The 16963-nt window shown below is 42.0% G+C and overlaps 2 protein-coding genes across 2 annotated transcripts; both read left to right on the plus strand.

Moving 5' to 3' along the window:
• Positions 1 to 872: 872 nt before the first annotated feature.
• Positions 873 to 3350, plus strand: glulb (glutamate-ammonia ligase (glutamine synthase) b). Its single transcript, XM_070908338.1, has 7 exons — positions 873 to 964; positions 1373 to 1556; positions 1665 to 1826; positions 1911 to 2057; positions 2165 to 2292; positions 2397 to 2596; positions 2704 to 3350. Exons 2-7 carry the CDS (start codon positions 1391 to 1393, stop codon positions 3020 to 3022), a joined length of 1122 nt encoding a protein of 373 aa, XP_070764439.1. The 5' UTR covers positions 873 to 964; positions 1373 to 1390; the 3' UTR covers positions 3023 to 3350.
• An 11132-nt stretch (positions 3351 to 14482) lies between these two features.
• znf648 (zinc finger protein 648) lies at positions 14483 to 15373 on the plus strand. Its single transcript, XM_070908863.1, has one exon. It carries the CDS (start codon positions 14483 to 14485, stop codon positions 15371 to 15373), a length of 891 nt encoding a protein of 296 aa, XP_070764964.1.
• Positions 15374 to 16963: the final 1590 nt, after the last annotated feature.

Below are 16963 nucleotides of genomic sequence, written 5' to 3' on the forward strand. Positions count from 1 at the left end.
TAGGGGCCAATTTGCATAATGATAACTTTTACTTTTGATGCTTTATGTACTTTTTGCAGAAAATACTTTTACTCAATGGTGGAAATGTACTCAAGTATTGTACTTTAGTACAATTTTCATTCATTCAATCTTCATTTCCCTTTTCTGCTACTTTATACTTCAACTCCACTAAGTCAGAGGCAAATATTGCACTTTGTACTATATCTTATAAAACATGATGCATTGTTGTAGATTAACATTATATATTATTGACATTACAGCTCAAACAGCTACAAAATGAAAATGCTGCTTACATTAATGAACCATAATCATACTATACCTTTTGCTTCTGTACTTTTATTTGAGATTTAAGATGTACTAATATTGACTTTTACTTGTAAAGAAGTATTTTCAGTTGTGGTATCACTCTTACCTAAGTGAATGATCTGAACACTGGCATAAAATGCAGTACAACATATACAATAGCATAGTACAGCAAGGGCATATCAAATATTGAATATTGCTTATTACTGAGTATCTGAACTTCTGAGAACAAACTGTACTGTTTATTATATTTAAGGGTGGGGTGTGGCGCCACTAGGGGGCGCACCGCTTGTTTACGTGTCACATTTTTAAATCCTGTTCGATTTGCTCTCCTTGTTCGTGTGTGTGTGTGTGTGTTTGTGTTTTCTGTTTTCATGCATCACACATGTTGGTGAAAGTTGAAAGTCTCTCCGAGGAGCTACTCTTATTTCTTTGTAATTCACCACAGCGACTAGTACCCCCCCCACCCCCTGCATCACGGACTGGTGGTCACGTGTTTTTGTTCGGCCAATCAGAGGCGGCGGAGATTCCTCAGCAGCGCTATAAATCCACCGTGGGAGCAGAGAGGGAAGCAGGAATGAAAAACAATAGAAGCCTCCACACTGACCACACATCTAGAGACTCTTTTAATCTCTTGATATTTTTCTACACTTAACAAACGGTAAGGGCTCTCAGACGGTTGCATGTTCAGGGACATCTGGGAAACTGAAGTTCTTTTTGGTTTTAACCTTGTTATTTGCATGATTAAATATTGACTTTACTCTAATGTAAATGTTGTGTATTGTAACTATGTGTTCATGTTATTTTGAACTGCTCCTGAGCTTTTATTCAGCAGCCATGTGAGCCAGAGCAACAGCTGATCAGACAGAATCACTGATGGTGCTGTTGTATAATTGCTCATAAAGTAGTTATTGTTATATTTAGCTTGACCTTTTTTTGTGTGCCAACTCTGTGTGACATCCTCTCAGGTTGTGTGTGTGTGTGTGTGTGTGTGTGCCGTTTCTCATGTGTGTTCAGATGTAGTGGCTCCACCGTGTGAAGCTTAACATCTGTCCTCTCCACTCTGTAGGTCCAGGGGGTCAAGAAAATGGCCACCTCAGCAAGTTCAAAACTGAACAAGGCTGTTAAACAGCAGTACATGGATCTCCCCCAGGGGGACATGGTCCAAGCCATGTACATCTGGATAGATGGGTCTGGCGAGGGAGTGCGCTGCAAGACCAGAACTTTGGATTTTGAACCCAAGACGATTGAGGGTAAGATCGGGCTCCTATATGATCAATACAAACATCCACAACTGCGTGGTTGAAGACATTTTTAAGACTTTGAAGTAGATTGATTTCAGTTGTTTTTTTCTGTGTCAGATCTTCCTGAGTGGAACTTTGATGGCTCCAGCACCTACCAGTCAGAGGGATCCAACAGCGACATGTTCCTGATCCCCGCCGCCATGTTCCGGGACCCGTTCAGAAAAGACCCCAACAAGCTGGTGCTCTGTGAGGTGCTCAAGTACAACCGCAAGCCAGCGGGTGAGCAGACAAGAACAAGCCGGAAAGTAGTCGCATTTATAAGCCGTCTCGTATTTCAGCTAATCCCCTTCGTTGTTCCAACAGAGACCAATCTGCGCAACACCTGTAAAAAGGTCATGGGCATGGTGGAGAATAACCACCCGTGGTTTGGCATGGAGCAGGAGTACACTCTCCTGGGCACGGACGGACATCCCTTCGGCTGGCCCTCCAACGGCTTCCCAGGTCCACAAGGTGATTATCGGGTTTTTAGCTTGTCTCATTGTTTATTGAAATCTAACATATTAGCAATCCTAAAGGACACCCGAGTGTTAACATTTAGTTTCTCTCCACCTGATTAGGGCCCTATTACTGCGGAGTGGGAGCAGACAAGGCGTATGGGCGAGACATAGTGGAGGCACACTACAGAGCCTGTCTGTACGCTGGGGTTCAGATCTGTGGAACCAATGCTGAAGTCATGCCAGCTCAGGTATTGTCCTGTTGTCTTTGTCCCACTTTCATGGCATTCTTAGGTAGTCAAATTGTGTAATACCCGATAATAATGTTAATAATGCTGTCTCTGTTGTGTTTCAGTGGGAGTTCCAGGTTGGGCCTTGTGAAGGAATCAACATGGGGGACCATCTGTGGGCTGCTCGCTTCATCCTTCACAGGGTGTGTGAGGATTTCGGAGTGGTGGTGTCCTTTGACCCCAAACCAATCCCTGGGAACTGGAACGGTGCCGGCTGCCACACCAACTTCAGCACAAAGGAAATGCGAGAGGACGGTGGACTGAAGTAAGAACGGGTTTTCATTGTTTCAGCGTATTGAATAATGGTCTGTGGTGTGAGTTTGAATTTTGCTTGGTTTTGAGCGTGTTCCTAATTCCCTCTTTTCTTCACAGAGTCATTGAGGAGTCGATCGAAAGGCTGGCGAAGAGACACAGGTATCACATCCGGGCCTACGATCCCAAAGGCGGGCTCGACAACGCCAGGCGCCTCACCGGTCGCCACGAAACTTCAAGCATCGACGAGTTCTCCGCCGGCGTGGCCAATCGTGGCGCCAGCATCCGCATCCCCCGCTCGGTCGGGCAGGACAAGAAGGGCTACTTCGAGGACCGCCGTCCGTCCGCCAACTGCGACCCTTACATCGTCACAGAGGCTCTGGTGCGCACGTGTTTACTCAAAGAAGAGGGAGAGGAGCCCACCGATTACAGCAAATGAACAGTCTAAGACCGAGTGTCATTACCAGTACTGTATATAGCCGTGTCTGTTTCAAGACTTAGTGGATTGATCTTTACCTTATTGAATTTTTTTACTTGACTGATGAAAGATTTAGGTACTTCTGTATTCTAAGCGCAGCAGGGGTTTTGCTGTAGATTTTGTAACTCTGACCCAAAGGATCCCAAAGGCATTTGAATGTTTTTAACAGTTTTGGCCTCTGTCACAGTGGTGTTTTTTATCATGTTGTGGATAGATAAGGTCATTATGTAAGCCAATCTACTTTTGTATGTTTTTTTTTAATAATGCATGTCTGTTTTGTGTGTTTTGTAATTGTCATTGCTAAATCTTTAATAAACAGCTAACATTTTTACTTCTGACTTGTGACCCCAGTTTAATCCCACACATATCCTGTTTTGACACAAACCGGTTTGTCAAATCCAGACTATCAGCTGACACAAATATCTGAAATGTGAACACTATTAAGGGAAAATCCACTGTAATCTTTATCAAATGGCGGTTAATTAGGACAAAGAGAACATCTACATCCTCCTACTTATTCAAACAGCTCAACAGACCGAGTGTCTGGCTTTGCTAGAAAATCAACATAATGTCATACCTTTCAAAGAGTTTCAACAGATTTATCATTTTCCTCATGAAGGCAGTGACTACACTCACGTGAGCACACTGACTTTGCTCATGTGTGCCGCAGGCCAAACCGAACATAGCGTGTGTAACTGTCTTTCTGGCATGTTGTTTTGACACGAGGCTCGATAACCTATGGGCTGGTTCTTAAAGTTTTCCAGGAAAGCAAAGACAGGATGGGGAGTTCCTTCCAAAATCTGTCAGGAGACCTGAGAACCCGCAGAGAGCGATGGCAGTTCATTTTGAGCAGTGTGCTGTATAACTCACCATAACTCACCACATCGCATTAGCTACTTTACGCAACTAATACAATTTAGTAATTAGAGTAAACATTTGTCCCAGTTACTTAAGAACAACTTAAAGTGATTTTTAAAAATTAATGCTGATTATTAACCACCATCACCACATTAAAAGGCACATGCAAAATGTACTGCCCACCCCTTTAAAACTCCTCACCATGTTGTTTTAATTGTAATGTACAGTCTGATTCAGTGTCGTCACTGCCTCCAGTTACATTCGATGATTTGAAAACAGGTTGACTGGAATAAAAACACAGTATGTTCTGAACTGATGAGGGTGAGTCAACCCTCAAATTCAGGCCAAACGTGTCTTCTTGCCAAAATCAGGGATCATTTGCTCCCTGAGAATCTAACAACAAGCGAACCCAACAATCATAAAGGGGTATAAGTTTTCTTTCCGTTGAATAAAAAAAAAGTTCCTCCACTTTAACAACATTTCTTTTCAACAACAGTTCATAAGTAATCATTTCTCAAATCATGCTGTAGTGTTTTAGTTGTTTGAATGTATTTTTCCAACCTTCCCTGCAGCCATCGGTGTCCATTTAGTTCACTCTAGCATGAAGAGTGAATTTGGTAATTCATCACAGGGAACATCTTGTCTGCTTTCATTATTCATAAGGCTGCATTCTTGTTGTAGGTTAACAGTAGTTATAGTTTTAAAAGCAGATTTTTTGAGACAAAAATAATGCAATTGACAGAGATGAAATCAGTTGTTCAAATTACTGCTAAAAACGAGTCATTGTCTTTGAGTGGCTTATCCTTTTCATTTAGGCATTTAGCCTAAATTTAACATGAGCAACCGTGTGTGTGTTTGAGAGTTTATTTTAGTCTAAGGGCCATGAACTGGGCTCACTGGTGTCAGTAAGGTGACAGTGACACTGTAGAGGCTCTCTTGTGTCTCACATTCTATCTTTTCAATAGCCACGTCTTTTCTGTGTCCTTGAGTGAGACATTGAACCTCTACTTTTATGCAAGAAGTCGGTGAAGGAAAGAGTTGTGATCTCAACAGGAAACAAGTATATATATATCATGTATATAGAGACGAACAGGAGCCAATGAGTAGAAAACAGACGCATAGGGAACAAAAGACAGGAGGATCCTTACATCTAAAAAGTATTTAGTGCTCTTTGGGAAAACGCTGTAATCTTGGGCGACATCAGTGTTAGTCTCATGCCATGCTTTACTCGTTGATCTGTACAGAGACCTTACGGTGATATGCTTTATTAAGCCTGGTGTAAAACATACCGAGACTGAGGTTTAGGAGGTAAACACCTTGGGTATAAAAGGAACCATGAATCTCAAGCCAGTCATCTAATCAATTTAGCGAGGATGTCGATGTGTTTGTTGCCTGAGGACAAATTTAGGGACTGCACACCAGTGGGTTGGGGACAGTTTGCCTTATAGGGACAAAATTGGTGACCCCAATTTGGTTTCACTGCTGGACTGGGGTGTGATTATGGTAGGTAGAGTAGTAGAGTAGTAATGCATGTAGATAGATGATGCTTTGTCATATGAATTCTAATAACTGGTCTGTGTTGTCAAATGACTTAAATGATTCCCACAAGCTAAGCTCAGACCACTCACAAGCAGACATATCAGACAGAATCACAGATATTTAGTCAGTGTAATATTTTGTCACTTTTTTAGCACCATGAGACAAAATAAGACGACATTTTTACTTTTACTACAAATAAACTCTATTATTGAGGCTGCCTGAAGAGGTGGACCTCCAATCAAAATGCCTTTTTTACGTGTATTATCCTGCATATTTACTGTTGCACAACGTATTTAAATGTCCCTATTCTAGTGAGGGAGCCCCTCCTCAGTTTCTCCTATGTTATCTGATCCCATTGTACTGTATGTACAGACGGGTGTAAAAGTGCGTGAATGGGCCACTTTGGCAACAATATGAGGATAAACGTTGATATTTCAGATAAGATAACATGGGCAGATAAACTGGACAAAGAGTACGTCTCATGAGGCAAGACATTACGCCTAGAGCCTCGTTTCCATGGCATCCGGAGTCTAAGCTCAGTCAATCTGGTGTGTGGAAGAGAGGCGGGGGCGAGGCCCCATACCAGGCTATTACATAACACCAGGCAGGTCAGGAATATGTATAGTGCACAGAACAAAGAACATAGTTTACAAACTGCATCTGTGGCTCCAGAAAAGTCAGTGTGGTATCACATATCAAGACACGCAACATAATCTCATTTTCCTCTTTACATCACGCAACACAAACTATTCATCATAACTAAAGAGGCATCTGAACTGCAGTTCAATCAGAGGCTCTTGACTTAATCAGATATCTTGAATCCAAACAGCAAATGAAGCACCATTCTTTCCTGCGTTAGCTCTAATCTCATCATATGACTTTTGCTTTGGAGGCCCTATAGCCGCAGCTAACACCGCTACCACTGGTGACAACAGACTGGCTGTGTTTTCTGTCCCACCCCTCCCCCCAGAGCCTCTTCTCCTGCGGTGGTGGGTTTGGGGACGTAGTGAAAACTGTCGCAGCCTGGCTGGCCTGATGGTTGGAAACTTGAGCAGCTGTGAAAGCAGAGCCGCACAGTGAGACGGAGAGGTTAGAGGACCCCGGATGGAGGAGCATGGAGATCAGACCACCACAAATTGTGATTAACGTCATCAGCATTTCAAACAAACACACGGCTGTCGCATGATTAGAGCTGTCCTCGCTGTCGTGATTAACTCTGACCTTACAGCTCGGATCTTATCTATGACTAGTAGAATGAATATAGTTACTTAAAATTCAATTCAGGTTACAACCACATTCTGCACAAAAAACTCAGTAATGTTTGGACAAGGAGATTCCTTGTGTGCTTGTGTGCGTGTCCTATTAACTTTGGCCGTCCTGCTGCACGTGCACCACAGCTGACCTGTTGATAAGAAACATGAGAGAGCCAGCATGCAAGTGACAGGCTCTCTCATGACTGAGAATAAGCTCAATGCATGTTAACATACAAAACATCATGTAAACAGGCAGAAATCTCCATTCATAGGATTTATGGGATAAATAAATGATCAGGTTTACATTTTAAATTGTCACAATATAAACCTGGGGATAGAAAAAATAACTCTTAAAAGAATAGTTCGTATATTTAACGAATACCCTTATTCACTAACACTCTCATGTCTGTAGGATAAACATAAAGCTACAGCCAAGAGGTGGTTAGCTTAGCTCAGCACAAAGGCTGGAAGCAAGGGGAAACAGCTGCTGGTTGCCCAGCAACCAAAGGTAACAAAACCTGCCAACAAGCACCCCTGTTATATCTCATTTGTTTAATCTGTACAAAAACCAAAGCGTAAAAATTACAATTTGCCGTTTTTGATGGGGGGGGGGGGGGGGGTTGTATGCATGACAATGAGGTATAAACACACCACACACCACATTGTCATTTTTACACCAACAAACGAGACACAACATGTTAATTACTGAGCTTTAGAAAGGCTGGTAAGTGGCTTTTGCTGCTTTTGGACAGGCTAGCTGTTTCGACCTATTTCCAAACTCTATGCTAAGCTATGCTAACTGGCTGCTGGCTGTAGCTCCATATTTAGCAGACAGACACGTGGTCTCAATCTTCTCATCCAACTCTCAATAAGGAATGTATTTGCAGCGTAAGATTAAGAGTCTAGTTCACTATGGGTAATCCAAAACGTTGCTATACCGCGTGGATTTCTATTTAATTAAGTCCCATGTGGTCATTACAATCACTACACTGTTTCATTCATTTTGCGTAAAGTGTATGTGATGGTTTCTACAAGAATGGGTTAGGGTTAGTTTCTGAATTTTTCTATATCATCTCTTTGCAAAAATACTGACTCTGGTGTAAACATTTCTGTTAATACCCACAGAGGAGCCGCTCTAAAGACGGGTGGTAGGTTTGGTGTATACAGTAATCTACACTGAAAGTCATTATAAACACAAGGAGTTGTAAACATGCGTCAAAAGCTTCACCTGTTTTTCTCCTCTGTGTTTGGCTGACAAGACCAGGCTAGACACTTCTTCCCCGAAAGTTGTTTTTTCTTACCCTGTTTTGCTGAGGTCGCTGGTGTCAAGTTGCTAATACACAGCTGGGACAAAAAGTTCTCTCTCTTTTTTTTTTCTATGAGCGTACACGTGCATGCTACATTATGTCCTTCAGAAAAATGTAAGACCTGCAACAAAATACTGAAAGACTTTGCCTCTGTGTTCTGCCTGCTTTTCATGAGCCTTTTGTAATGACCTCATATGACAAACAAGTATTTCCCTGCAAGACAAACTAATCAAGTTAACTATCTTTGTTTTTCTCACAGTTTATCTGAATATAATGAAACATATAGATTTGAGAAGTAACCCAGAAGCGAGATGTTTTCGTAATTGATTTGTTTACTTGGACTTTCTTTCCAGGCTGCTTCTTTCGTCGGTCTTCACGTTTTTTTTCACCTCCCCCACTGTCAAATCCCATCCTGCAGTTTTACAATCCCCCATCCTAAGACCTTCAGGAACCGTGAAGGCAACACCACCCCCATCCTCCAGCCACAAAGATAATGGAATTTCACAAAGGTCACAAAGTAAGCACAGGGGTGAGCAAAAAGCAGACAGAGCCGTGCCTCGTGGGCCTGACATAAATAGGATAACACAAAAACTCCCCAATCAGCAGTTCTGGGAAAATGTACCGTCGCCGCTGTAGGAATTACAAAAAACCCCAACATATTTTATAATATATGATGGATTTTGTTGAAAAAAAAAAAAAGTCTTAATCATGCTAATGTTTGTGCCATGCTCTGAGCTTCACTGGACCGCATGCTAACCTCAGCTAAGAGAAAACTAGCCTGGGACAAATGTAGGATGTTCCTGCCTTAAAGCATGAGGTCAGCTGAAGACAGCATGATTTAACGCTTCCAACTGGTCTAAATAAACAAAAAGATTAAAAATGTGATTTAAGCATCAACACGGTGGCGTAGCACGGTGCAGCATGTCCTCCTAGCTCACAATGTTTTGAAACTCAGCTGTGAACTATATTGAGTGTCAAAACACTGACAGTCAGCTGGGTGGAAATTGCGAAATACAGGGGGCAGTATTGGCCACTATATCAGGGAGTGCAGTACAGTTTGTGATGTAAACAAAATGGCTACCACATCACCAAAAATAGGTTGATACATACATATGGACTAACACTACACAACAGCTAAATCTAAGTTTCAGTATGGGCAGTTAACCAACAATCAAACTCTACCATAAAACATGGAGATGTTCCCACTAAATGGATTAGTTATAAGTGCTCTTGCAATTTACTGTAAGCCTTTAATGAAACTAAATCTGATGCCTTTGGACTATAACCCCGTCACATTTAAGTACTTGTCAAATTCAATTGCTGATGGCAGATAGAAATAACAAACAAAGGTGAATTTAATTCGTGCAAGTTCATTCTTGCCCTTAATAGGCTCAAATTTAGATTTGCTAAAAAGAAAGGTTGGGCAGTCATGAAGAGCGCAAAGAATGACAATACATGTAAACTGAGAGCCTACAGGTGTTATTGTAGCTGTAGGTATAACTGCCTTTTTAAAAGAATGAGGACAAAGAGTGCAGGGTTTATACTGGCAGCTTGGAACACACAGTTTTTAAGTCTCCTAATGCACTAAATTATGAACTGGTACCCTGGTGATGCGTGTTAGTGGCTTCATAAGATCAGAGTCCCATCAATTCTTTCACTCACTTCCACAGTTGTTGTAATTTATGACAAAAACAGCGAGAGAGAGCAGCAGGTGGCGCTTTGCCCATCAAGTAGGATCCCCCAGTTCAACATCCTGTGTTAGCAGACGCTTTCCACTACACTGAACCACTACACTCTACTACACAACCAGCACTCTGATCTCCTTGCAAAGACAACAACACTCACATTTCCTTCAAGGAAACAACGTCAATAATCTGATACAACTCCTTACTGGCATGTTCCTCTGCAGTGCTTTGGTACAACTGTTCCTTCCTACTATATTTAGATGGCACATTAGAGTTGTCAGTTCTGCGTGCCATTGACAGTTGTTAAGCTTGTCAGCCTTCTTCTTGACATTAACATACCGAACAAGTCATTATGGACATCAGGACACAAAAAGTTGACAATGTACCTAACTGTCTCTTTTTACAGTGTCTGATAAGACAACGTGGCAGAGAAAGTGGCTTGAGGCCTGATGCTTGTTGTCTGAGTAGATTAAGATAAACAGTGATTACCTGTGATTGCATCTGATAATCAAGACAACATCGACATTTAAATTCAGTTTGTCCCCCTCACCTCCCACTGTATCGGTCTGTCTTGTGTGTCATAAAGATGCTAAATCAACCCTGTGATCATTTTTGATCACAGTCAGTCAGTGTTTCTGTCACTTTGTCCACCTTGTGTGCTTCTTCTGGCCACAATGTGTTGCTATGAAGACATCAAGCAAATCATCCCATGTACACTTAAATGTGTGCAATAACACAAAGCAAACAAAATGTAATGTTGCTTTGAAATTAGGCTACAAAACCACAAGAAACATTTGGCAAAAAAGCCAAATCTACATAGGAAGAACATACTGTTATAGTGTAATGAAGTCGGTGGCCGGTAGGTTACAACTTATGCAACTGGATGCATAGTGAAGCAAATCCAACAATTTCCACAGCCGGAGAACAGAGGTCTGTGGAAAATTCCAAGACCGGTATGTTCTCAATTAAGGCGGGCTACTCCACCGTGAAATTCAAGACCCACTTCCAGAATGACTCTGCACTTTTTCTGCGCAGTGTGCCCATGTGTTGCGTATATATATCAATGAAATGTTCATTCGTGTCCAGCTTTCTAGCAAAGCATATTTAATTTCTTTATCCTTTCAGATCACATGTAAATCACACACATACTTCAGTTTGGATGAACAGACATACTGTAATAATGTAAAGCAACATGTTAAATGAATGGACAGCATTTGATTGAAGCTTGGACTTCTCAAATTCAAGCATGCATTTGTCTTCTCCTTTATTTTACTTTGAAGCGGTCATGAGGGGGAAAACACGTTCCTGGCCGGGGGTCTGGAAGAAACACAAACACCCAGTAAACTAACAAACCGCAATCTTTTTAATCCCCACAGGGATTTCCTGGGTGATGCTCCTTAAACTGGTTGTTAGTACAGCTTCAGTATCTGGGTTCATTTTTTACGTCACTACAAAAGACACTTACGTAACACCCACTGCAGCTTTGTTGTGACAGCTTCCAGTTGACAAACACAAAGACTCAGAGTCATGGACATTTGATGATTTTTTGTCACTTTAAATTATTAATGGACAAAGAGGTTTGCTTTCGGCAGCTTAAAGTAAGGTACAAAGTTTGAACTTGATGTGTCCTTTTGGAAACAACTTAATTCTTTGATTTTCACAAGTCATGACTTCAAATGGAGATGAAACTCCTTGAAAACTGGCAAACTGTGTTGTATAACACATAGCCCACATATGCACAAGGACACAGTTATATAACTATAACAAGATCTAATCAGAAAGGCTGGAGTTGCCAGTCATAATGTTGGCCTACAATTATTCCAGAGGTCATTGGCAATTTCGGCAACTCTCAACTGTGCTTTTTTTTGTTGTTATTCATAATATGCATTGTTTATTTGCATGGCATACTCCTAAATTAGGGTAGGGCATCTTCCAGGTACAGCCATTAGTTAACACAGCAGACATTGTTCAAAAAGCTTGCATTAGGAAATTTACCAGGATGTATGTGGTGTTGTTGTGTGGGAAACTGTACGCAGGAGAAACTCCACAGAGACTCAAACTTGATATGTGTAGACAACAAGGGGCATCTGAGTTTAAAACACAGCTTCGTAAAGGTGATTTGTAAAGTGTCCAATTTCAATCTGTTCTCCTGGGAAAATGCTCTTAGTGCAGACGAGCACAGTCCATTTAATTACGACATTAGCCTCACGAGAACCTCTCAGTTACTTAACACATGCAGGCTGCTCAAACCCTGTCTGTCTCTGCAGTGTACAAGAGAGGGCCTCTGTCTTGTCTGAAGAGAAACAGCTCGCTCTCTGCCTCTAGGCCAGTGATCACCACGCCAAGGAGTCTGTCCAACTAGTGACTCTCATTTCAGGAGAGAAGAAACATTATAGGAAATCCACGATTACCCAAAACTGCTGGCCTGTTCTTGACAATACAGGTAGTAGTACTAATGATTAAATATACCGCTTCCAACATAATTTTGACTGGTTCCCAAATCATCAATAGGAAAGGGATAGGAGGTCACCTACTGACAAAAAACTGAATTGCAACTTATTTATCATCTAAGAACAAGAGCTGCACACAGTCACACAAAATTGAAGCCATTCCCCATTTTGTTTTTTTTTTGTTTTTAAGCATAGGCCTATGGATACATACAATTAGCCTTCTTCAAAAAGTAGGGTACTTCCAAACAAAGAGCCTCTGTTTCCATGAAAAGAGGGGGGAAAAAGGGAGCTGGCACACATCCTTTTCTACTCTCTTTTCCAAAGGTTCAATTGAGAACATTCTGGTATTGTTTAGCCACACACATGTCCACAATGAGACATATTCTAAGATAAGATTTCCTCGGAGAATTTATTTTTTTCTTCTTTTATTTCTTTTTGTGGAGCCGGGGATTTTCCACAGTCTGCGGTTCATATGTTCGTGAAAACAACCGAGTAAACAGCGACATCTTGAAGTCATGACGAGAAAATACACATGAACTTAAAATAAAGGTGAAAGCTCCTGCATCTTTGCGGGGATCTGGAATGCATCATTAATGTGATACTGAATTTCATAACTGCTGTTGAATGTGCTGCGTTCACAAAGAGAGAGTAGTTCAACGGAAATGACGATTAAAGCCTGAATACGTGGGCATTTATTTAGTATTATAGGTTCCATACAGGATAAATCTGACGTTTGTTTCACTTAACTAAGCTCACTAACGAACGTGTGACCGCATAACCCTAATAGTTCATTAAAATATCAATACGCGGCCAACATGGCGGAAGAACAAACGTTTACATATTCTCAAAAACATGACAACAACGGCTTTCATCTTTAGTGTTTTAAACGTCGGTGACATCCGTTTTTATAAGCCTGCCGTCAGGAATACAAGAAACTCACACGGCTAACGTTAAGTATAAGTGACCTAAAAGTTAGCATAAAGGTTTGTCTGTCTTACTTTTGCTAACAAACGGTTAAAAATGTCTGTCTCTGGGCATCATAACGGGAATTTGAAGTTGTCCGCCTCTGATACTGACCGTGTAATTCACTCACTCAACAGGCTGTGTACTAACGGCTGGTAAATTAAGTAAATGAAAGGTAAGCCGAGCCAGGCCGTTAAGATGTCGTTGCTGTTGCTGACTAGCAGGATAGATGCTGACCCAGAGACGCCTGCTGCCAAACTCCGCCCGTTAACACCACTGGACATCTCCCATAGAGTTATACTAGACCCGGGGCTAGCATATCTCTGTGGCATCTCCTGGACCTGACCTGCTCGGAGGGGGAGACCGCAGGGTAAGCAGCTCAGTAAAACTTTTTAAAAGTTTTGAGGTTAAGATCCATGAGGTCGACTGAGTGCGGTTTATTTTATGGGGAGATAAGCAAAAGCTCTCGGGGGAACATGTGTTGAAGTTTGGGAGTTATGACTGCAAGGTGCAAGTTTATGTTAAGGCTATACCAAAGATATTCGGCTGTAAAGTAGGCCTGCATTGTGATAGTTATGCTATGAATTACATCAAGGTGAAGAATTTTATATGATGTTTTATATTCAGAAGGAAATGGAAGTTGTGTTAAAGACCCATTAGGCTTAGGCGAGGATGGTCATAGTATGTTCTGTGTGTTTTACTTTTCAGGTCTTTTTAAGGAGGCATTGCATCAGGAGTACCTTGAACAGCTTAAAACCCATGCAGATGATTTGTGACCATGGCTGATGAAATCTCCCCAAGGAGGTCTGACAAGCGAAGTAGAAGGACACATCATGAAAGGCTTTGTGTCGCTCCGTCTGTCTCAGACGGACAGATCATAACTAACACTCGCAATGTGAAGACCGACTCTGTACTCGGTGGTATTTGTGCAGGTGTGAACTCACTTTCAGAGAGCAGTGACGACGGAATCCTTTATCTGAACCCTCAAACACCAAACTGGTCTCTTGTGGAAAAGTTTGCTGAGCTTTTACCAGGTGAAGAAACAGGACTTAATGATGACCAAGACCACAGCAGTGGAGAATTGTTACAATGCACAAAATATGTTGAGAACAGCAAAATGTATGGATCTAATGAAGCGCTCTTGGATACTGTGCAAAAGAAGGAAAGGAACTGCTCTAAATACCTCAAAAGCCATAAGGTACAAAGTGATGCCTCAGTCAAACAGAGGGCGTCTAAGCTCAAAGAGCTAAATGTTGAGGAATATTCTCCAGGAGGAGGGGGGAATAAGATCAAAAAGAACTCAAAAAGAGTTAAGAAATCTCTTAAAAAGTGTGCAGACGACAAGATCCCTCGACTCCTGGTAGCGATGAAAAAACGCAATGGAGTTGACGCAGAACAGCGTCCTTTCAAGTGCACACACTGCCACTGGTCTTTTAAGAAGCTCTGCAACCTACAGAGTCACTTACAGACACACACTGGCCTCAAGCCTCATGTGTGTGATATATGTGGCAAGGCGTATTCTCATCAGGGCACGTTACAGCAGCACAAGCGTCTGCACACTGGTGAAAGGCCATACCACTGCCCCTTCTGTGTCAAGACCTATATCTGGTCCTCAGATTACCGCAAACACATCCGCACACACACTGGTGAAAAGCCCTACGTCTGTGACACTTGCAGCAAGGATTTCATTCGCTCCTCTGACCTGCGAAAGCATGAGCGGAGCATGCACACCAATGACAAGCCCTTCCCATGCACGCACTGTGGCAGGACCTTCAATAAACCCCTCTCCCTGAAGCGTCATGAGCGTAAGCACCTGGGGGAGAGGCCTTTCTCCTGCCCCGACTGTGGAAAAGCCTTTGCTCTGGCCAGTCGTATGGCAGAGCACCAGAAGATCCACACAGGGGTGCGCCCGTACGTCTGCTCCGTGTGCTCCAAGTGTTTCACAAAGTCCTCCAACTTGACCGAGCACGAGGCCATTCACAGCAGAGTGCGGCCCCACAAGTGTGCAGAGTGCGGCGTGGCGTTTGCCATGGCTTCCCGCCTCGTTCGTCACCAGTACATCCACAATAAAGAGAAACCCCACAGCTGCACAGGATGCAGCAAGAACTTTAGCCACCTAGCCACGTTGAAGCTTCACCAGGAGCAAACCTGTGGCGGGAGGATCTTTGTTTGTGTGGAGTGTGACAAATCTTTCCAGTGTGCCGCAAAGCTTGCTCAGCATATGCTGAACCACGAGGACAAGAATGAATCTGTTTAAAGACAGGTACTGCACTCAAATTGAAGTTAATTGTCATTTAGTCACTGCCCTGTTTTGTGAAGGACTCGTTGGAAATCAGTGCAACAAGAACGTGCGTAATATGGCCCAATTCCAACTGCCAGCTCCTGTTCACGCACGCTTTGAATTGCACTTTACAGGTTTATTGTTTTGTTGAATTTTGGAGGAGGCAAACCATTAAAATATGCCCAACCCCAGTAGTGGGACAACAATTGCCACCAGCACAGAATCGACACCGGAGCTGACAGCTTAATGTTGCGATGTTAAAGTGGCCACAGATGAATGGCTACCAATGATGTAGTAGCATGGGTCATTTTGAATCAGGAAGAAAATCAGGAAAAATCAAATCAAGAAGGGATGGCACTGAGCATGGCATTTCAGAAAGCCCATCACTTCCTCACCCTGAATTTATAGATCCACAGAGGTTTACATACCCAACTGTAGCATCAGTGACATTACCCAAACACACATGATGACAGCTTTGATAACCAGAAGCTGGAAACTTTATATTGTCCTGACAGACAACTTTCGGCCCATCAAATGCTTACCATACAAAAAAAAAGGTACGGCAACATCAATAATTACTTATTCTCAGGTGCTGGCTGTTGTACTGACTGGTGTTGCAGGCTGTTTTGAATGCTGCACTTTTTGACGCGCAAGCAGCAATAGCTGCAAAAAAAATGCTCTAACATGGTCAGTCATAACTTGGGAGGCAACTCCTGTGACACATTACTGTGACCACATTAATAGACCAGAAGAGTTTCTGGGTGTTTTGTGGACACTTCTCTGTGAAGTTAGTACACCTTTATCTTGTACTCATGGTGCTTTCTATTCATTATTGTGTTTGGCAGTACAGCTATTTCCATGCTGGCTGTTTTGTTTGACGTGTGGTTTTACAGTTTAGGTTCTGTAGTTTATTTTAATTTTAATCCTGAACATATCCGTTTCACATGACATTTTTAAGCAATGTGATAGCGGTGCAGAGGCAAGACTAGAAGCTGTGACTGCATAGGTGAGTGTTACTACAGCAGCTCCTGCTGTGTAATTAACTGAGATGAAAATCTATTAATACAGTATGTACACAGCATTACCCTGATATAAAGTGGGGCATTACCCCATATCCTTATACGTACATATAGAACTGTACGAACACTCAAAGAATTTGTAAGTCAAGTCTTTAAATGTCTGAATTTCAGTGTCCATGTAATGTCAGTTGTAAATCTATGGTTCTTTTTAATCATATTGCACAACAAGCATGTTTGGTTTGCAAGAGGGTCTGTCAAACTTGAGTATGTAGGTGCTCAAGCTCTAGTGGATAAAAGGGAAGCAACATTGCAAACCAGTAGTGTTAAAAATATATATATGTTTAAAGATTAATCTCAATAAAAGTTTGTTTTTTTTACCAAATGGTAATTTCAAAATGACATCTGCCCTTTTTATTTGAACAATAATGTTTGCTCTCTGATGAATCTTTTAAAACGCACATCAAATTTATGCCAAGTAGAAAGACATATTTGCCAAAAGAGGAACAGGCCTGTATCTTTAGTCAAGAATGTTTGTAGAGATGTTTTG

Source organism: Enoplosus armatus, chromosome 7 (genome assembly GCF_043641665.1).
Source record: "Enoplosus armatus isolate fEnoArm2 chromosome 7, fEnoArm2.hap1, whole genome shotgun sequence".
NCBI lineage: Eukaryota > Metazoa > Chordata > Actinopteri > Centrarchiformes > Enoplosidae > Enoplosus > Enoplosus armatus.

Coding starts and splice junctions, on each gene's coding strand:
- glulb (XM_070908338.1), top strand. CDS start 1,391: ATGGCCACCTCAGCAAGTTCAAAACTGAACAAGGCTGTTAAACAGCAG. Junction 1,557..1,664: donor TGAACCCAAGACGATTGAGG/GTAAGATCGGGC, acceptor TTTCTGTGTCAG/ATCTTCCTGAGTGGAACTTT. Junction 2,293..2,396: donor CTGAAGTCATGCCAGCTCAG/GTATTGTCCTGT, acceptor GTTGTGTTTCAG/TGGGAGTTCCAGGTTGGGCC.
- znf648 (XM_070908863.1), top strand. CDS start 14,483: ATGAAAAAACGCAATGGAGTTGACGCAGAACAGCGTCCTTTCAAGTGC.